Source organism: Sciurus vulgaris (assembly GCF_902686455.1).
Source record: "Sciurus vulgaris genome assembly, chromosome: 5".
Lineage (NCBI taxonomy): Eukaryota > Metazoa > Chordata > Mammalia > Rodentia > Sciuridae > Sciurus > Sciurus vulgaris.
This window is the reverse complement of record NC_136465.1, coordinates 22,844,299-22,866,958: the sequence shown is the minus strand read 5'-3', so window position 1 is coordinate 22,866,958 and position 22,660 is coordinate 22,844,299. Positions and strand designations below refer to the sequence as shown.

The following is a 22,660-nucleotide window of genomic DNA, read 5'->3' as shown; positions in this document are numbered from 1 at the left end:
CTCTGGTCAGTGCTCCACTTAATCAACTTAATCTTTTTACTCACTTTTAGATTGTTAGGTCTACCTCTTTTAACACTTGGAAAAGTACCAAGTACATATTCAAAAGGTGTTTCTCTGGGTCTCTAGTATGTGGAAAAATAACAGTGACTTCTCATATGAGCTTTCATGTTTGCAGGTGTCCATCATAAGATCTTATTGTCTGATGAGACTGGCTGGAATCTAGTCTGGCTGAAGATCAAGTCTGCGTTGTCTGGATTACTCCACTGCTACATGGATCTATCAGCAGATTGGGCATCACCACACACATACCACCACAAACTAGGTTTGTAGTAAAGAATTATGTGCATCTGATACCAAGGCTACCACTGATTGCCAATCTTGTGACCCCTGTCAAATTTGACTTGCTTTCTTCATGATGAAGGAAGTCAGTACACAGGGCATTGCCCCAACAGTCTGGGCAGATGGACTGTGTCAGACTTTGATTCCCTACTAGAAGAGCTACTACCATAGTTGGTGCTTTGTCAAATTCCATGGCTGCTATTTCTGTTCAACCAGCTGACTCCAGTGATACCATCATGGTCCTTTAGACCAAGCTATGTCATGTGTTTGACTTTCCAGACTACTTGCAATCTGACCATGATGCAGTTTTTATTACAAAAGCCACTCAACAATAGAGTAAGAGGAAGGCATCTGATGCACCTTCCATGCTCTCCCTCACTCCTAAGCTCCTGGTATTGTTTCTAACTGATCAACTTGGTAAGATTTCTGACTCTCTTCTTTGCCTCTGTTATTGTTCAGAAATGAGGTGTCCCCCAAAGGCTAAAGTGTGAGATAATGCAAGAAAGTTTAGAGGTGAAACGATTGTGTTATGACAGCCTTAACCTTACAGAGCATTAATCCCCTGATATGGATTAACTGGGTGGTAACTGTAGGCAGGTAGGGTGTGACTGAAGGCAACAGGTCATGGGTGTGTGCCTTTGGGGTTTATATTTTGTCCCTGGTTAGTGAAACTCTCTTCTTCCTGCTTGTCATGTCCTGGACTGCTTTCCTCCACCATCTACCTTGATGCTCTGCCTCATCTTGGGCCCAGAGCAAAGAAGTTGACCATATATGGACTAAGATCTCAGAAACCATGAGTTCCAAAGTAAACTTTGCCTTCCAAAATTATTCTTTGCTGGTCTTTTGGTTACAATGGAGAAAAATCTGACTAAAATAGCCTCCTCTGAGTGATCCAACTTAGTAGGAATTTTAGTTACTGAACAAAGTAGTTTCTGGAAAAGAATCACCTCTTTCAGTTTTCTTTTGGATAATGCCCATGATTTAGGGGGAATGGGGTTACACAGGCCTATTTTGAAAATCTGGAATTTTATCTGAAACATTCCTGAGCATGATGCTTCTTTATTTCTCCTAACCAACCTCTGGACATATTGGTTGGTCTACTCTGGGTGGGCATAGGAATTCAAACTTAGTTCTGGTTCAGCTACCTGGACTCTCATTAAATTTTCATAGTCCTAGATCTTAAGGATAAGGACCTCTCAGTTGAGTATATTGCACATGTATGTGACATGATGTCTCTCTGGAAATTTTGTAAAAATATCTCTGTCCCTCCTGTACCTGACCATCCAAAATTAAAATTCTGGACATATATCAGAAATAATAGGCTAAAAAGTGAAATTAATTTCTGGAATGGAACTTTTAGAGCAAAAACAGCAACCTGGGGAAGAGAATGCCTAATTATTCCATTTTGACCCTGGAAGGCACTCAGAATAGTTTTAACTCATTGACCAGGATTAATACAGATGATAGATTTACCTTTGACTTTCTTTTTGTGGACTAAGGTGATATCAGTGCCATAAGTAATACATCCTGCTAAAATATCCAGATTAATATTGCAACCAAATGGAAGGTGATTACTAGAACTTAGAGAGAAATTCTCCTCGTTTTCTATATTAGGCCCTAATGATTTGTAGAATTTATTTAGTTGCTTGGTTTAGGACCCTGTCGGGGCATGGTTGAGGTCAATACAGCCAGTTTATCTTCCTCCACTATGTGGAGTCATGTCGATAGAAGCTTTAATTAATACTGTTTGAGACAAATTGATGAATTTGTTCTCAGTCTCTGTTGGTCAGAATAGAGTCTGTTGTACTCCAAGAAAAATTGGTCAGTAGTAAAGGTGGCAGAGAAATGAGGAGTGACTATTCTCTGTAGGTCTCATATTTTTGAATGCTATATAAACTGAGGCACTGATAGCCTTTTTGTTTTCTATGCTATCTTTTCAAGGATGTTTGTGTAATTAATAGCTTTGGAAGATATAGGGTCTCCCTTAATAAGCAAAGGATAGGCATGCATTCTGTCCACCATAAAAGATTCAAGTTTTCTAATCTCATGGTTTCTCTTGTGTAATAGGATCCACAGCATGTGCAGATGTTTAATCTGGCCAATTCACATTGTTGCATGGAAAGTGAGACTCTGGGGATCTATTATAACGGTGCCAATACTCTGGCTACCACTATTACTATAAGTGGCAAACTGTCATTTGTCTCTGACCCAGGAATGTCATGTCTTCTACCAGCATTCATGCCATCTGGGCTGATTAACTTGCTATTTCATAAATAGGTTAAAAATCCCATCCTTTTCTCAGTTCTTGTCACAAGATGGTACAACATAATTTATTAAAAATACACATATATTTGAAGAAAATATCTACAATGTACATATCCAAGAAATTATCAGTGTAAAAATCTTATAAATAATTGTATGAAGATCAATAAATGAGAATTCATAAATGAGAATTACAAAAAGAATAATAAGAGCTAAGTTAAAAGAAGAAGCCATTAACAAACATGAAATGATGCTCAACATTATATTTTATCGGGAAAAATGCAATTTAAAATTACAAGAGGATTCCATTTATACCCCTAATACTGCTCAGCCACAGATCAGTCAAGTTAAAGAAGTTTTATATCACCCAGAGTTGGTAAGAATTTAAGAGAAAAGGTAATCATATATATTGCAGGTGGAGGTGTAAATTTATAGAACTGCTTTAGAAAGTATTTTGAAGCTGAATGAAGCTAGTTTATCTAATTTTATTTTTCTCTTTTCTTCCTTTTTGTCTATCTTTTCTCCTTCTGTTCCTCTTTTCCTCCTCAGCAGAGACTATATATGTTATTACAAAGAGAAATAAGTTGTCAAGTTATAACAAACTTGTACAGGTAATTTTCTGAACTTATAAAACTTTATTTCTATGGAAAAACTTCTAAAAAATCATATTATTTTTCCTGGTGGTTAAGCTCTGAGGCTCATCAAGAGGTGTTTTTTAAACTTATTATGTATTTGAACGATAATTATACCATTTTAAATTGTATTTAATTTATGTTCATAAAATTGGTCTGTGATAAAGCACATAATGAGCTTCAACTTTTGAGGCCTAACCTATGTGTACCGACACCTCTCCCAAACCAAAAGTGAGGAGTATAGGAGAAGATACAATACCTGTTACTCGTACTAGTGATGTGCTAATTGTATCTGTAAAGTAAATGAGATCATTTTCTATCAAGTCATTTACTAGGTATGTTAATCTTTAAGTATCAGTATTTTTAACCATGAACCTGAGAGATGATAGGAGTAAATATGTTATGAGAACAAGGTGGGTTTGAAGCGTGAACTCTTTATATGTTCGCATCTAATTTTCTCCTAGACATCTTTCTCCTAAACAACTTCCTGTTGTTTTTGAGTACCAATTGTTACTCAGCTCAAGCTGCCATAGCAGAATATTATTTGACTTAAACAACAGAAAGTCATTTTCTCACAGTTCTGGAGGCAGAGAATCCAAGGTCAAGGTCTTGCAGGTTTGTTTTCTATTTCATTTTGATTATCTTTTTGTCTTTTTAGTTATACATGGCAGTAGAGTATAATTTGACTTCTTTATACAAACATGGAGCACATCTTATTCTAGGTTTGGTTTCCAGGGAGGTCCTTTTTCCTCGCTTTCAAATGGTCACCTTCTCCTTGTGCACATATATCCCTGGTATCTCTTCTTCCTATGACATCAGTCTTACTGGATTAAGGGCCTTATCATTTTGACCTTACTTAACTTCTATTACCTCCTGAAAAACCTGTCTCTAAATGTAATGATAGTGGCAGGTAGGGCTTTAACATAAACATTTTGGGGAACTCAAGTCAGTCCACAATACCAACCACGTGGTTGCCGTTGTTTTGGGTGTCTGGAACACATTAGTGAACAAAACATAGGTTCCGCCCCTTGTGGGGCTTGTTTTTTAGAGGGAGATAACAATCAGTGGTAACTATAATAGGTAAGTATATTGTGTAATATGTTAGCAGATAACAATTATAGTGGAAGAACAATAGGAACAGGTAAGAGGGATATGAAGTGCTAGCCTTGGGGTGGGTGACAATTTAAAAAGACCAAGTCCTCAAGTGGTTGACATTTGAGCACAGCCCTGAAGGATGTGAGGTAACTTGGAGTATAGATACATGCCTTCGTTAACTTTGGTGTTTATTCGGTTAAGAATGATGGGTATTATTGAGAAGCTACAGAAGATGCAATTTAAAGACACATAAATTTGGTTGGACTCCTACCTTCGAGCAAATCCGCCTCTGTGCTAGACTGCATAACCAACACCATGGGTTAAATGAGTAACAGAAACCAGCACATTTTAGAGCTGATTATCCTTCCCATTATAGATGAAAAATGAGAAAACAAATTGCTTCAATGCTGCTCTTGAACTCCTCCAAGAATCACTGTCTGATTATCAAACTTGTCAGGTAGGGATAGCTATCTTCCTATTTCTAAAGGTGGCTTGTTCCCTTGGTTTCATTTCACTGTCAACAGACCAGCACTTGCTTTGGTGGGAAAGATCAGTAGTAACCTTATGAATTATATTGATTAATATGTCAATTGGCTGCATTCCAAATGGCTTTCCAGGATTAGTTTCTGTTTTGGGTAAGTTGTTGATGGAATTCAGCCGCCCTACACTTATGTGAAATACCAAGTAAGAAGTTTTTTTTAAAATTTATTTTAATTAAAAATCATAAATTTACATAGGGCAATGTTGTTTGATTCATTCTGTTATTTTTTTCCCCTTCCCCCGGACCCCTCCCACCCTATTTTCCCTCTATACAGTCCTTCCTTCCTCCATTCTTACCACCCTCCTTATCCCTAACCCTAAACCTAACCCTAACCCTAACGCTAACCCCTCTTACACCCCCTTATATGTCCTCATCCGCTCATCAGCAAGATTATTCGTCCTTTAGTTTTTTGAGATCCGCTTATCTCACTTAGCATGATATCCTCCAATTTCATCCATTTGCCTGCAAATGTCATAATTTTATCATTTATCATGGTGGAGTAATATTCCATTGTACATATATGCCACAGTTTCTTTATCCATTCATCAACTGAAGGGCATCTAGGTTGGTTCCACAATCTGGCTACAGTGAATTGAGCAGCTATGAACATTGATGTGGCTGTATCTCTGTAGTATGCTGATTTTAAGTCCTTTGGGTATAGGCCAAGAAGTGAGATAGCTGGTGGTTTCATTCCAAGCTTTCTGAGGAAACTCCACACTGCTTTCCAGAGTGGCTGCACTAATTTGCAACCCCACCAACAATGTATGAGTGTACCTTTTTCCCCACATCCTCACCAACACCTATTGTTGCTTGTGTTCTTGATAATCGCCATTCTAATTGGGGTGAGATAAAATCTTAGGGTAGTTTTGATTTGCATTTCTCTTATTACTAGAGATGTTGAACATTTTTTCATATATCTGTTGATTGCTTGTACATCTTCTTCTGTGAAGTGTCTGTTCATTTCCTTAGCCCATTTGTTGATTGGATTATTTGTATTCTTGCTGTAGAGTTTTTTGAGTTCTTTATAGAGTCTGGAAATTAGCGCTCTATCTGAAGTATGAGTGGCAAAGATATTGTCACACTCTGTAGGCTCTCTCTTCACATTACTGATAATTTCCTTTGCTGAGAGAAAGCTTTTTAGTTTGAATCTATCCCAGTGGTTGATTATTGCTTTTATTTCTTGTGCTATGGGAGTCCTGTTAAGGAAGTCTGATCCTAAGCCAACAAGTTGAAGATTTGGACCTACTTTTTCTTCTATAAGATGCAGGGTCTCTGGTCTGATTCTGAGGTCCTTGATCCATTTTGAGTTGAGTTTTGTGTAGGGTGAGAGATAGGGGTTTAGTTTCATTCTGTTGCATATGGATTTCCAGTTTTCCCATGACCATTTGTTGAAGAGGCTATCTTTTCCCCATTGCATATTTTTGGCACCTTTGTCTGGTATGAGAAAATTGTATTTATTTGGATTTGTGTCCATGTCCTCTATTCTGTACCATTGATCTACCTGTCTATTTTGGTACCAATACCATGCCATTTTTGTTACTATTGCTTTGTAATAGAGTTGAAGATCTGGTATTGCGATACCCCCTGCTTCTCTCTTTCTACTGAGGATTGCTTTAGCTATTCTGGGTTTCTTATTCTTCCAGATGAATTTCATGATTGCTTGCTCTATTTCCGTAAGGTACACCATTGGGATTTTAATTGGAATTGCATTGAATTTGTATAGCACTTTTGGTAGTATGGCCATTTTGACAATATTAATTCTGCCTATCCAAGAACATGGGAGATCTTTCCATCTTCTAAGGTTCCTTTAATTTCTTTCTTTAGTGTTCTGTAGTTCTCATTGTACAGGTCTTTCACCTCTTTTGTGAGATTGATTCCCAAGTATTTTATTTTTTTCGAGGCTATTGTGAATGGGGTAGTTTTCCTAATTTCTCTTTCTGAAGATTCATCACTTACGTATAAAAATGCATTGGATTTATGAGCATTGATCTTGTAACCTGCTACTTTACTGAATTCACTTATGAGTTCTAAGAGTCTTCTGGTGGAATTTCCAGGTTCCTCTAAATATATAATCATGTCATCAGCGAACAGGGATAATTTGAGTTCCTCTTTTCCAATTCGTATCCCTTTGATTTCTTTGGTTTGTCTAATTGCTCTGGCTAGAGTCTCAAGAACGATATTGAATAGAAGTGGTGAAAGAGGGCATCCCTGTCTTGTTCCAGTTTTTAGGGGGAATGCTTTCAGTTTTTCACCATTTAGAATGATATTGGCCATGGGCTTAGCATAGATGGCCTTCACAATGTTAAGAAATGTTCCCACTACCCCAATTTTCTCTAGTGTTTTGAGCATGAAGGGATGCTGTATTTTATCGAATGCTTTTTCTGCATCTATTGAAATAATCATGTGATTCTTAACTTTTAGTCTGTTGATATGGTGAATTACATTTATTGATTTCCAGATATTGAACCAACCTTGCATCCCTGGGATAAAACCCACTTGATCGTGGTGCACTATCTTTTTAATATATTTTTATATGCGGTTTGCTAAAATTTTGTTGAGAATTTTTGCATCGATGTTCATTAAGGATATTGGTCTGAAATTTTCTTTCCTTGATCTGTCTCTGTCTGGTTTATGTATCAGGGTGATATTGGCTTCATAGAATGAGTTTGGGAGGGTTCCCTCCTCTTCTATTTTATGGAATACTTTGAGAAGTATTGGAATGAGCTTTTCTTTAAAGGTTTTGTAGAACTCGGCTGAGAACCCATCTGGTCCCAGACTTTTCTTTGTTGGTAGGCTTTTGATGACCTCTTCTATTTCATTGCTTGAAATTCATTTATTTAAGTTGTGTATGTCCTCCTCGTTCAGTTTAGGTAATTCATATGTCTCTAGAAACTTGTTGATGTCTTCGAGGTTTTCTGTTTTGTTGGAATATAGATTTTCAAAATAGCTTCTAATTATGTTTTGTATTTCACTCGTGTCTGTTGTGATATTTCCTTGTTCATTCTGAATTTTAGTAATTTGAGTTTTCTCCCTCTTTCTCTTTGTTAGTGTGGCTAAGGGTCTATCAATTTTGTTTATTTTTTCAAAGAACCAACTATTTATTTTGTTAATTTTTCCAATTGTTTCTTTTGTTTCAATTTCATTGACTTTGGCTCTGATTTTAACTATTTCCTGTCTTCTACTACCTTTGGTGTTGGTCTGCTCTTCTTTTTCTAGGGCTTTGAGCTGTAGTGTTAAGTTGTTTATTTGTTGATTTCTACTTCTTTTGTTGAATGCACCCTATGAGATAAATCTTCCTCTAAGTACTGCTTTCATAGTGTCCCAGAGATTTTGATATGATGTGTCTTTGTTCTCGTTTACTTCTAAGAATTTTTTATTTCCCTCCTGATGTCTTCTGTTATCCATTCATCATATAATAGTGTATTATTTAATCTCCAAGTATTGGAGAAGTTTCTGTTTTTTATTCTGTCATTTATTTCTAATTTCAATCCATTATGATTGGATAGAGTACAAGGTAGTATCTCTATCTTCTTGTATTTGCTAACAGTAGCTTTGTGGCATAAGACATGGTCTATTTTAGAGAAAGATCCATGTGCTGCTGAGAAGAAGGTGTATTCGTTCTTTGTTGGATGGTATATTCTATATAAGTTGGTTAAGTCTAAATTGTTGATTGTGTTATTGAGATCTATGGTTTCTTTATTCAATTTTTGTTTGGACAATCTATCCAGCGGTGAGAGAGGTTTGTTAAAATCACCTAGTATTATTGTGTTGTGGTCTATTTGATTTCCGGAATTGAGAAGGATTTGTTTGACGTACATGGATGAGCCAATGTTCGGGGCATAGATGTTTATGATTGTTATGTCTTGCTGATTTATGCTTCCCTTAAGCAGTATGTAATGTCCTTCTTTATCCCTTCTGACTAGTTTTGGCTTGAAGTCCACATTATCTCAAATGAGGATGGCTACTCCAGCTTTTTTGCTGTGTCCGTGTGCATGGTATGTGTTTTCCCATCATTTCACCTTTAGTCTATGGGTATCTCTTTCTATGAGATGAGTCTCTTGCAGGTAGGAAATTGTTGGATTTTTCTTTTTAATCCAATCTGCCAGTCTATGTCTTTTGATTGATGAGTTCAGGGCATTAACATTCAGGGTTATTATTGTGATATGATTTGTATTCCCAGTCATTTGACTCATTTTTTTTTTTTTTGTCATTTTTTGGTTTCCCTTTTATTTGGCTATTCCTTTAGGCTAGTTCCTCCCGTTGCTGATTTGCATCGTTATTTTTCATCTCTTCCTTATGGAATATTTTGCTGAGAATGTTCTGTAATGCCGGCTTTCTTTTTGTAAATTCCTTTAGCTTTTGTTTATCATGGAAGGTTCTTATCTCATCGTCAAATCTGAGAGTAAGTTTTGTTGGGTATAAGATTCTTGGTTGGCATCCATTTTCTTTCAGTGCTTGTTAAATGTTGTTCCAGGCCCTTCTAGCTTTTAGGGTCTGGATTAAAAAATCTGCTGATATTCTTATTGGTTTCCCCCTGAATGTAATTTGATTCTTTTCTCTCGCGGCCTTTAAAATTCTGTCTTTATTTTGTATGTTAGGTATTTTCATAATAATGTGCCTTGGTGTGGGTCTGTTGTAATTTTGTATATTTGGAGTCCTATAAGCCTCTTGTACTTGGTTTTCCATTTCATTCTTCAGATTTGGGAAATTTTCTGATATTATTTCATTGAATAGATTGTTCATTCCTTTGGTTTGTTTCTCTAAGCCTTCCTCAATCCCAATAATTCTTAAATTTGGTCTTTTCATGATATCCCATAATTCTTGTAGCTTCTGTTCATGATTTCTTACCATCTTTTCTGTTTGGTCAACTTTGTTTTCAAGATTAAATGTTTTGTTTTTAATATCTGAGGTTCTGTCTTCCAGGTGTTCTATTCTATTGGTTATGCTTTCTATGGAGTTTTTAACTTGGTTTATTGTTTCCTTCATTTCAAGGATTTCTGTTTGATTTTTCTTCAATATCTCTAACTCTTTATTGAAATAATCTCTTGCTTCCTGTATTCGCTCCTTTAACTGTTGATTGGTGTGATCATTTAATGCCTCCATTTGCTCTTTCATCTCCTTCTTCAATGCCTGCATTTGCTCTTTCATCTCCTCGTTTGCTTCCCTGATTGTTTTAATTATGTACATTCTGAACTCCCTTTCTGACATTTCTTCTGCTGTGCTGTCATTGGGTTTTATTGATATAGTATCTAGGTTTGTTTGGGACATTTTCTTCCCTTGTTTTCTCATATTGGTCAGATGTCAGTGGGACTTTGTGATATTTCAGAATTCTTCTATTGGCTTATATTGTCCCTGTAGATTTCCAGTGTATCACCTTCCTGCCTTCAGTAGCCTGAAATCTTGGAGTAACTTGATAATGCAGTGCTTCCAAGGAAAGCTGCCCCTAGTCCTCTACTGGTTCCAGGACTTGGAGCTGGCTCTGTGTGGAAAGGTTCTCACCGGGGGGTCTGCTCCGAGAAGCTATCCTGGAAAGGCGCTTCCCGCCGGAGGGGGCCGGGCTGCGGGCTGCTTGGGGAAGTCCCTGGCTGCCCTGTCCTGGTCCCTGAAGTAACCTGTGGGCAGGAACTCGCCGCCCTGATTCAGGGACTTGAAGCTTGGTTCTGTGCAGAAAGGTTATCCCTGGGGGGCCTGCTCCGAGATGCTGGAGAATCTGGCCCTGTTGGGAGATCCCACTGCCAGAGTGGGCAGGGCCGCCTGGGGAGGACTCTTGCTGCTCTGCCTTACTCTAATAAGCCCCTGAATCCGGGCCTGCCACCTGGGGAACACTTCACCGCTTCACCGGGTGGGGGAGACTCACCCCGTGCTTCTATTTTAGTCCGAGTCTCTCAATGCCTCCCCTTCTTGAATCCTGGGTTCTGGAGCGACTGGAGATGCAGTCACCCTCTAGTCCCCCATCTTGGATCGCCCTAAGTAAGAAGTATTTATGGAGCATACCTGGAAGTGTACTTAACTCAGATGCTGAGCAAACAATTCTGTCAATTCTTGATTACCCATGTTATTAAAAAATGAAAGTATCATGATTAACACAGAGAGGAACATGGACAGGTGGAAAGTAGCAAATGGAAGATGGGAGGAATAATTCTGAAAGCGAAGAGTGGGGACGGTCAAGAAGATCTAACTGGAGGTCAGGCACATTAACCTGGTAGCAGTCATAGCCCAGAATGAGAGATTTGAAAAATCAAGGCAATTGATGAGCATCCATTTTTACCAGGGAGTCCATAAAAGAGTATAGTTTCCTTTCTTAAAAATTCATAAAAAATATCTAACAGGCAGATTATAATTCCTTAGATTACTTAATTATATAAATGAAGTACCTCAAATATCAGATCAGGGCTGAGCTCTGGAGTGGTAACAGCAAATAATCTAATCCCTGTTTTTCCAGGAGCGTTCTCTGCAAAGTATAAAGTAAAACAAACAAACCCAGCATAGCAAGAGACATTATGGACAGAGACCTCTGAGAAGTAAGCAGGAAGCATCTAGCCCAGGGCAGAGGGTGAGACAACAGGCTGAGTATGTCTCCAGGAGGAGCCAAAGCCTGAGTTCCTCTTATTGGAGGGGTTACAGTTAGCTGAGTCATTCAACAGACATTAATGAAGCCACCCCAGCGTGTTAAACACTTGCAGTAAGTTTTGGTATGAACAAAAATCCTTCTGAGAGCCAAGACTTCATGCTCTGGTAATGTGAAACTGATAGAAGCATGCTGATGGATGTGTCATTAGGTATTTTGAGAAAGTTATAAAAAAGGTTGCATTAGCAGCACCAGTCTGTTCCACGGGATGTAAAGTGTGCTGGGGTTTATGTGGTGTCCCATGTCTGGGATGATGACAAGTGAGCAGCAAGTGGAATGGAGAATTGGGTCTGGGGACAGATAAAACAGCAGGACCAGAGGTGAGGAGCAGGCAGAGTTAATTTGGAGAACTACAAAGAGACTTCTTTTGGCTAAAGATGAAGTGAGGAAAGGCAAGAAGGATTACAATGGGGAATTTAAATGAGGTGAGCAAGGTTTCCGTGCCCTGAGAAGGTGCTTAGGTTTATTCCATGCACATATGGATATTTATGAGAGACATGGGGTAGACATGCAGGGCTTAAAGTGGCAAAGTAACGTGAACATTTCGAGTTCTAGTCATGGTGGCTTGAGTTTGGATAGTGGACTGGAATGGGCAGGCTCTGTGGTGTAGCAGGGACCAGTTATGCATTTCAGCATTAATCTGGGCACAAAAGGATGAAGATCTTGAGCCAAGACTGTATAAGTGAGGAAAAGTGAGAAACGTGAGAGGAGAAATAATGTACAGAACTTGATAATTGATTGAATGACAAGGGTATTTCAGAAAAAAGGGACAAGTATGGGTTTGTGTCTTCCAGTCTATACAATTCAGTGATAAGCCAAGCTTTCCCCAGGACATGTGCTTATTCAGGAAAAATGAGGGCTTAACAAACTCTAAGATCTTATATAGAGAGTGAAAAGCAATTCAGTGTAAGTTCTTTAATGGATTTTAAATCCCTTGAGTGTAAGTACCTCATTTTTAAATTATTTTAATCTGCCATAGCCTAATTTTGTAGAATTTGATAAAGTAATATTTTAGCATAAACTACCTTGAAAAATGTAAAGAAAAGCTATATGTCAACCTCTGGGTTAAGATAAAAGTTAATAAAAAGTAACATTCCTTATAGTGCTCTGCATATTAAAACTATATTAGATTAACAATGATACGACTTTTATAGATATTTAATTTTCTTTCAAAAAAACCCCCCAAAACTAGCATCACTGTCCTGGGACCATTGGTTTTATGTGGAAAAAAGGGTATCCTGATCTCCTTTGGCTTCATTTAATTAATGTTGCTGCCAGTCGTGGCTTTTTGGATTACTGATTGATTCTAAAACAGAGGGTTATCTTTTATTTCATGCATTATAGTTGTTCAAAGACTGAGGTTTAGAGATGGAGTAAATTTAAATGGACTAACTATAGAGAAAGTTTTATGATAGTGTTTCATCGATAATGCTCAGTTGACAAAGTAATTGCTGTTTCAGGCCCTTTTGGCCTGAAGAGCTTTTGTTCTGAATCTGTGGTTTAAATGCATAACAAAAGCAAGGAATCTTTAATGGTACTTTCTTTGAAATTAGGATGTGATTACTTTAAAACACTGTGGATAGTTTTATTGCCTTCAACTATTTTTAAACTGCCATTCTTTTTTAATGGTCTTTATAACTGCATGCTGTCGAGAAGAAAAGGTAGTAGAGAATTCGCTTTGGTTGAGAGTTAGGTGAGGACCTGCAGAGAATTCCTGGAAAAGATGTCATTTTTTTTGACCCGGTGATCATTAGTCCTCTCCACGCCTTCCCTAAAGCTCCACACCAGGGCGTTTCCAGCACAACACTTTAAGCCTAATTGGACCAGCTGATAGTGGAAGGTGATCAAAACTTTTCTTTTTGGGATGTTCTATGGTTTCAGAAAGGACCGGTGGTCACCGTGATTGTGAGAATCTCACACACATGTACATTTCATGACACTATTTGAATTCCAGAAGTGTGTGAGAGGGGGATGGACAGGTTCTAACCCGCAGTGAGGTCTGAAATCTTTATGATCTGTAAGACTGAAAAAAATAATGGACCCCGTTCTCTGAAGAGCTTTGTGAGTTCTCCGGAGTTTGCGGGAGAAACAAGTCCAGGTAAAGACTCCTTACCCGGCCATACATGCTCTGGTATGCCTCCGCAATCATCTGCCTTTGCGCGCTGCAGCGTTGCGTTAGAATGTCAATCAGCATGTCTTTGTCACAGTCTGGGAAAGAACAGTATCTGAGATTAGTGAAGCTACTATTCTGTAGTTGGAAGAAACCCATAATCTAATGATAAAAATCAATGTGCAAGTGTGATGCCTCTTGGTACCTTAGAAACAGCAATTTGAACTAAATTGGAAATCACCTACCAATGCTAGATGAAGCCTAGGTTCTTCCTGTCTCTCATTTTAGTGCTGTTACTACAGATTGTCCTCCTTCCTTTGTAAAGAGCAGATAGAAAATTCAGAAGAGTAAGAAAATACAACTTTCCTTCCGCTACCTGTCCTATCCCATCAAAAAGGGCTTCTCTGACTTGTAAGGCTGCTGAATGGCTTGTAGTGGGCACATCTTTCCCACTGTACAGTTAGCTGCAGCTTACCAGGAACATGACTTGTGAAGACGTGGCTGCTCTTGTCAGCACCTCCAGGAAAAGGAGTATCGGAGAAGTGAAATCATGAACGTGCAAGGTGTGGTCTGCACATTTCTGATAGTTGCTGTGGAGCCCATCATGCTTTACATGGAACATGGTCTCTCTCACTTTTAACCCAGGCTCAGTATCTGGGCTGTGCATCCTTCATATCATGTCACATCATCACACTGAGGAATGGACCAACTTAATGGACAACTAGTTTAGACACATTTAGCTTTAATCATAGTCATAGTAGGTAGACCAGGATGACCTTAACCTTTCCCTGAACTTAACTAATATTTAGACAGGTTTCTTTCTAACTAAAATCCTCTGACCTCTGAAAAATGTTCATTTATTTTAGAAAACTAGCAACTGTAGGTTCTCTCTCTGTTCCTTTAAGTTGTAATTCTTCTCCCAGCCTCTTGGCAGTTTTACCGTCCAGAAATGCTTCTCAAGGATCTGGGGACCATAGCTTTGAAATGTTATCATCAAGAAAGATGGAGCCTCGGGGCTGGGGAGATAGTTTATTCGGTAGAGTGCTTGTGTTGTAAGCACAAGCCCCTGGGTTCGATCCCCTGCCCCCCCCCCAAAAAAAAAAAAAAATAGAAGAAAGAAAGATGGAGCCTCTATCTGCCATTCTCTGGGTGGGAGTAGGAACCTAACTTGGATAAGTGCTGATCAGCAATCACAGCTGGCCTAATCACACAGGCCAAGTTCCAAGCCCATTCTAGTACCCTCATGCTTTTCCACCAGCTCACCCCACGCTTCATCCTCCCGTTCTATATATCAGAGGGGTTGAGTTCAGACTCGCTCCTCTCTTGGAATGATCTTGGTGTCTATTGCAACAGCACTGAATAAAGTCTTCCTTGCTTGTTTAATCCGATTTGGTGCAAATATTCTTTGATAAGAGGTGCTATTTATAATGGATGGTGAGGGCTGGGGATACAGTTCAGTGGCAGAGCACTCGCCTAGCATGTGTGAGGCACTGCGTTAGATTCTCAACACCACATACAAATACAAAATAAAGGTCCATTGACAACTGAAAAAAAAATTAAATGGATGGTGGAAAAATAAATTAAAAATTCAGAATATTGAGCAAGTCATCTTTTTGAAAATTAAATCCATCCTGGGTGGTCTTAGGATCACAGGCAAGTTATGAATCGGGTCCTAAAATGTCCAGTGAATGGGACAAGGGACTAGCATTTACATAGATGACTGTGCTGTTGAGAATGGAGGCAGGTGAGGGGGAAGATCAGGGTACTTGGTGCATGTGAGAGAAATAGTTCTGAAGCTGTATATGGAGGGAGGAAAGCATAGACGCACATCCAAAGACTGAAAATAGTGTCTTCTGAGAGAAAAGGAATAGAGTGAGGTGTGATGTGGCATCTGGGGCTAGCCTCCTTAAGTCACAGACTCAAAGGAAAATAAGACACAGGGAAGTCTGTTACCTTCTTTCCAAAATGCACATATTTTAAATAACTAACAAAAGGTTTCTCAATCGCATCCCCTGTGTTATTCTTATAATCATCATATTTATTTATTACATATTCCTTATCATTTTGTTTTTTGTTCTATTGAAATTATCCACAACCTACCACTCTGAATTACTCTTCATTTTTTAAAGTTTCTGTAGCTGTTTTTCCTTATTTAATCTTTCAGAGATATTTCAGAATAATTATTTAATGATAATTTTTAAAATTTTAAGAAAAGTTTTCTTAAAATATTTATTTACTAGAAACTTAGAAATTGATTATGAGAGTTTTCTTTCCATCACTAACGTGATGAATCTGCCAAATTACTTTTGACTTTTCTAAAACACTAAAGATTTGTAGAGCTCATTGCTAATGAAAGAAAACATTTCTCTAGAATTACTCATTTTGCATTCATATTTGTACATTGAATCATATTTTTTAAATTTTATTTTTTCACACTTAATGGTAACTGAAGACATGTTACTGAATTTTATGTTTACCTTATATCAGAAAAAAAAAGGAAAGAAATCAACATTTCCTAACTGACGTCTATATAATACTGAAGCAAAAACAACAGAAAACCCATTTTTTTTTCAAGTTCACAAGAAAAAGTTACCAAATAGTCCAGATTCTGGGCCATAAAACATAACAAATTTAGAAAAATATAAACCATACAAAATTTGCCCTCAGATTGTAAGGAAATTAAACTAGAAGCCAACAACAGAAAGATAGCTAGAAAACCCAGAAATAGCTAGAAAAAACACACTTCTAAATAACTCCTGATGCATTCAAAAAATTTAAGCAAAATAAAAATGAAAACACATCAAAATGTGTGAGATACAGTGAATACAATGCTTAGAGGAAAATGTATAAGATAGATGGAATATATAGGAAAAGAAGAAAGATTTGAAATCAGTACTCTAAGCTTCTACTTACACAACAGCAAACAACAAAATAATACCTAAACAGAAGACAAGAAATCATAAAAATGAGAGTAGGAAGTCAATTAAATTGAAAATAAGAAATCAACTGAGAGAATCAATAGCACCAAAAGCTGGTTCTTTGAAAAGACCAGCAAAATCTATGTGCCTCTAGACAGTTTAAGAAAAAGAGAGATACAAAATATCAATATCAGAAACAAAAGAGGGACCATTTCTACTGGTCTTATAAATAGCAAAAGGCTAATAAGTGAACACAATGGACACCTCTATGCCTACAGATTTGATTGTCTAGATAAAGCAGATCACTTCCTTCAAAGATACAATTGGCCCGAACTCAAGGAAAAAATAGACAATCTGTAAAGGCTTTATCTGTGAAAGAAATTGAATCAATAATAGTCTGTCAAAACAGAAAGTACAAGATCAGATGTATTCTCTAGTAAATTCGACCAAAACTTTAAAGAGAAAATATTCTCTATAATATGTTCCAGAAAATAGAAGCAGAGGAAGTACTTTCTAATTCATTATTCCTATGTGGTCAATATTACTCTAATGCCAAAATTAGAGGAAAATATTACCAGAAAATTACTGACCAACCTCTCTCATAAACAAAAATGTAAAAAAACCTTAAAAAATAACAAAATGGAATATAACAATGCGTAGAAAGAATTTTATATAGCTATGCAAGGCTGGTTCAATTTTTGAAAATCATTCATTTAATCCATCACATCCATAGTCTAAAGAAACAAAATTATATGATTATATTGAGAGATGCAGAAAAAGCATTTTTCGAACTACAATACCTGTTAAAGATAAAGATGTTCAGCTAACTAGGAATGGAAGGAAAGTTCCTTAGCTTGATAAAGGACATCTCTAAAATCTTACAGCTAGCATCATACTTAATGGAGAGAAAATTTAAGAACAAAATGAAATGTTTCAAAAACATCTGTGTGTTTCAAAAAGTTTTAGATATTTCCAAAAGATTAATTTTGATTTATGTGCTCCTTTGTGGAGATTTAGGATTATTGCCTAAAAATGTTTCCACTTGTCCAAGATCTTACAGAGATGACTTGGGAATTACATATGTTGATATATACAAAATAAATACAGTTGTTTCAAGAACTCATGGATAGGAATTCCTCAACTTAGACTCCCAAAGTGCAAGAAATAAAATCAAGAATCATAAATGGGATTGTATCAATCTGAAAAGATTCTTCACAGCAAAGGAAACAATCAAGAACATGAAGAAAGCCTACAGAATGGGAGAAAATCTTTGCCACCTACAGATCAGATACAGCATTAATCTCCAGGATGTATAAAGAAATCAAAAAAATTAACACCAAAAAATAACCCATCAATAAATGGGCAAAGGAACTGAACAGACATTTCACAGAAGAAATACGAATGGTCAACAAATATATGAAAAACTGTTAAACATCTCTAGAAATTAGACAAGTGCAAATTAAACTACACTGAGATTTTATCTCACTCCAGTCAGAATGGTAGTTATCTAGAACACAAGTAACAACAAATGTTGGTAAGGATGTGGGGAGAAAGGTACACTCATATGTGGCTGGACTGCAATTCGCTGGGACTGCAAATTGGTGCAACCTCTCTGGAAAGCAGTATGGAGATTCCTTAGAAAACTTGGAATGAAACCACCATTTAACCCAGTTATCCCACTCCTAGGCATATACCCAAAGGTCTTAAAATCAGCATACTATAATGATGTGGCCACATCAATGTTTATAGCAGCTCAATTCACCATAGCTAAGTTATGGAACCAATCTAGGTACCCTTCAACAGATGATGGATTAAAAATAATTGTAGTGCCTATACACAATGGAATATTACTCAGTTATAAAGAAGAATGAAATTATGGCATTTGTAGGTAAATGGATGGAACTGGAGACTAGCATGCTAAGTGAAAAAAGCCAATCCCCCCAAACCAAAGGCCAAATATTCTCTCTGATATGTGGATGCTGACTCACAATAGGCTGGAGACGGGGGTAGGAGTGGAGGTTCACCAGATTGGACAGGGGAGAATGGGAGGAAGAGAGAGGGGATGGAATTGGGAAAGACAATAGAATGAATCAGACATAACTCTTCTATGTTCATATATGAATACATGACCGGTGTAACTCCACATCATCATGTAACTCCACAACCAAAAGAATGGGAAGTTATACTCTATGTATGTATGATATGTCAAAATACATTCTTCTGTCATATACAACTAAGAAGAACAAATTAAAAAAAAGATCAGAAAATTAACAACAAAAATGAAATCATGGGTAGGAAAATAGCTTCTAATAGCAGGGAATTAGAATGCAGACCTCACCATTAGGGAAGGTTAATTGAGAAGTGTTTCCTTTTTAGATTGAAATTAGTAAGTTTTTACACAGTTTAATTCAACTTTGATTAAAGCTATTCATTTTCATTTGCTTTAGAATATATTTTTGCTTTCATATTTTTCTAAATCAAATAGTCTCCAGGGAAAACATCAGTAATCATCCTTTTCAATTGCACTTTGCCCAAGTCTTCAAGATGGATGGACAGGGGGTTGCTCTGGCATGCTACAGTGGACACTAGGCAATCAAAACCAGAAGCTTCTGAAATCTTTCAGCCTTGAACATTGACAAGCAAAAAAATTACGACAGTCAAGATGAATCCATATTCTGACCCTAAAATTGCAATGACAGGAGAATTGAAACTGGAACAAAGAAAAAAATATTGTTTTTTGGTGACTAGATTGCTCTGACCTATAGTTTTAAAGTGAAAATCATACTCTGGAAGAAAAAGTTAATTTGTAACTTTTCCTTATCTTGTCCCTATATTTTTCTTACCATGATTGAGATTTTTAAAGGCATGAAAGTATTGCAAACTTTTAAAGTCAACTTTAGAGAACATAGTTGAAGGTTTTTATTGTTTTCCTCTTGGATGCTGCTGGTGAATAAAGCACACAAATGTGTGTGCATGCATGTACACACACACGCACACACACACACACACACAGACACAGGTCCTGTTAAAAGTGACCTTGTCTTTCTAATCAGGAACTTGCTTTCTTATGAAAGCCTTTGCATGTTTTATACAAACATTTCTTTAATGTTTATCTTTGCCCTAAAATGGGTTTTAAAGAAAATATGTGGCTATTTAATTATTTCATATGACATTTTAAAGGTTCAATCTTAAAAAAAAAAAAGATCTAAAAATTCTAAAAATTTTCCTCTTTTCTTCTTTCTGTAGGTTTTTTTCTCCAGGTTCATTCAGTGAACATCCATTTGGCACCAATGAACCAAACCCTGAACTCTAAAAGCTCACAGTCCAGGCAGCCGGCCATGCTGGCACAGGCATTGTGCAGGTGAGGCTGGAGATGGGAGCCAGAAAGCAAGGGACCTGGGAAGGCAGGGCTGGTGGAGCGTGGAGGGCTCAGAGCAGGAGGCAAAGAGGAAGGCTCATTGCAATAGATTCCTGAAGGAAGAGAGGTTGGATGAAAACTCAAGAAAAGAAAACAGCACTCTAGGCAGGAAGATTATTGGACCAATTTACAGAGATGTGAAAGATCAGAGTCACTGGGGAATCTCGCAAGTTTGATTTGGCTGGAAGTGAAAACAGCAACTGAAATAGGCAGAAAGCAAACAATGCAAAGGTCAGGAAGAATGTTCTGTGCCGGATTAAGGTGTTATGCTTTGGAATTTCATTTAGTAGTTAGTGATGTGGTATGTAAGGACTTCAGGCAAACGTGTCAAGATCAGACTTACAATTTCTCAAGGTAAATCTGCTCACCGTAATTATCTTTTACTATTGTTTTTCTTCTCGGTTCATATCCTTGTCCAATTTTTTTTTTGTTAATTTGCATCTGCTTTTTGTAAGACGTCAGCTGTTTTATACCCATAGTGTAGACTTAAGGTAAAGCAAAACCAGTATTACAATAAAGGATAGTAGAAATTTCTAGCCTTACCAAATCCTTGGAGTGCTCCTCCTAGCATTTGGGCATCCATTATGGGATTGAAATTGGGAGCTGGGAAGATGGTTCCTTGTACCTGGTAAGAAAAGTCGATAAGAAAGAGATTGTAGTAATTCACATGAATGATTTCAATATTTCTCCAATGAATGAACACAAAGATATATTCTACACATTTAAATTATTATAAGACATGTACACAAGTCTATAAACAAATGTCCTAATTATATGCTAAGTAGAGAGAGCAAATTTGATGGGGTTGATTTTATCCATTGACCTCTATGATTTTGGAATCTATTATTAAAATTGGAAACTGAGATACTAGAACCAATGCTAGAAAAATGTAAGAATCAAAGTAAAAATATATGTCTTCTTAGCAAACAATAGCATTTTCTTATGAGTTGGAGACTATTTCACAGAACTGAAAAGAATTGTGTTAGGAAGATGCATGTCATTCACATGAATTAGAAGTGGCACTTGCCATCACAGCTCTTTTGCACCTAAGGGGTCCTCAAATCATATGAAAGAAAATTAAAATATTTGGATTTGGGCTATAGGATTCATAAAAATCTGGGTGATACAGACAGGGCAGAGGTTATTTAGCTGAAACTTGTCGCTGCATGGCAAAATGTAAAAACCTGACTGACATTCCATTTAAATTCTCTCTCTTGTCAAAAATAAAATGGCAGAACATTTCAGGCAGGTTTTGGAGCCACATGGTCTATTATTTCAGACAGAGTCAGCCAGGACTAGGTACCATATCATAACAGCACAGGAGAGTTGTCAGTCAAAATTTATTAAAAAGAAGGACAGCTGTCCCCATTTCTTGTCATTATGCCCCCAAACATTGCAGGGCCGAGAAATGGCTTCTTATAGTGCATAAGCATACAAGTCCTTGAGAAAAACTCAGGCAGTCACTGAGATTTTCTTAACAATACAATCTTAGTTGAAGATAAAACTTCTAGTGCACATTGTCTAAGAGTAGGAAATTAATTAATTAATGAGAATAAAACTAGATTATAATTTGTAGTTCCATGAATATAAATATACCAAGAGCAAAATACTGAGGAACAATTTTAGAGGATTAAGAACACTATTGACTTGAGTTAAAACTAATAATTAAATTTCACTTGGATTCTACTTTATTGACGTTAATAACAAGACGTATGCTTTTGAAGTAGACAAAAAAACCATATAATGATTGTGATGTGGCCATATTTTTATATTCAGAAGTACAACTGTGTTAGTAGAATGTACTTCTTAAATGCCTGTGTGAACAAATATATGTAATTGAAATAAGAACCTCATCTGTATCTCACATTGCTCAAGCATATTCATTCACAAATGAATTTCCAATTTGCTTCTGAGATCTCAAGTTTATTGGAGATGGCCTACAAAGAAAGTTCTCTTGAGCTAATGCCTGAACCTAGAAGCTGTTTATCAGGAAAGTACATAGTAGTATCGGAAAAAACATAGTAAACATATCAGAAAAGGACATAGTAATTTTATCTCTGTTTTAGCAAAAAATCCTGTGAGACTCTATTAAGATATTAGACTGATTCTTATTTAATTTATTAAATTAAGTTCAGATCACAGACTCTAAAGTAAATTTCCAGTTTGATTCTCCTGACTGCAAACATTTTCTTTCTTTTTTTTTTTTTTTTAAATATTGTGAGCCTAGAGGAGCCTGAGACTTAAATTTTTGAAACAATACCCATCTACCTTTAAATGTGAAAGGCTGCATTTGTTACTGCCTTTTACTAAATTATTCTCATCTGTGTAGTTCTTCATCAGGTAGATGGCTATTCTGTATTCACAGAGACATTGAGATTATCCAAGGACTGTACCCCCACATGTGCCCAGTCTCCCCCGTTATCAACATCTCCTACCAGCGTGGTACACTTGCTACATGAACTACATTGACACGTCATAATGTCCAACAATCCCTATTTTACCTTGGGGCTCACTCTTGTGGCTGCACATTCTTTGAGGTTGAACAAACTTATAATGACATGCACCTACCATTATATCACACAGAAGAGTTCTGATGCTCTAAGGAATCTCTGGGCTTCACCTGTCATGCTGTTAAAGGTTTTTGGAGGAATGAGTAAGGGATACTTTATTTTCTATTATGAGGAGTTGGAAGACTAGTGTGAACATTGGCACTTACT

At 37.1% G+C, this 22,660-nt stretch overlaps 1 protein-coding gene across 1 annotated transcript in view; it reads right to left on the bottom strand.

The window, feature by feature from the left end:
- ANXA10 (annexin A10) overlaps positions 1–22,420 on the bottom strand; it is a gene marked incomplete at both ends in the record, with an annotated part of 61,475 nt that extends 39,055 nt beyond the window's left edge. The window contains 3 exons of the mRNA XM_079139863.1: positions 13,611–13,705; positions 20,487–20,568; positions 22,337–22,420. Coding sequence (XP_078995989.1) covers positions 13,611–13,705; positions 20,487–20,568; positions 22,337–22,420 — 261 coding nt within the window. The remainder of the gene's footprint in view (positions 1–13,610; positions 13,706–20,486; positions 20,569–22,336) is intronic.
- Between the last annotated feature and the right edge of the window lie 240 nt (positions 22,421–22,660).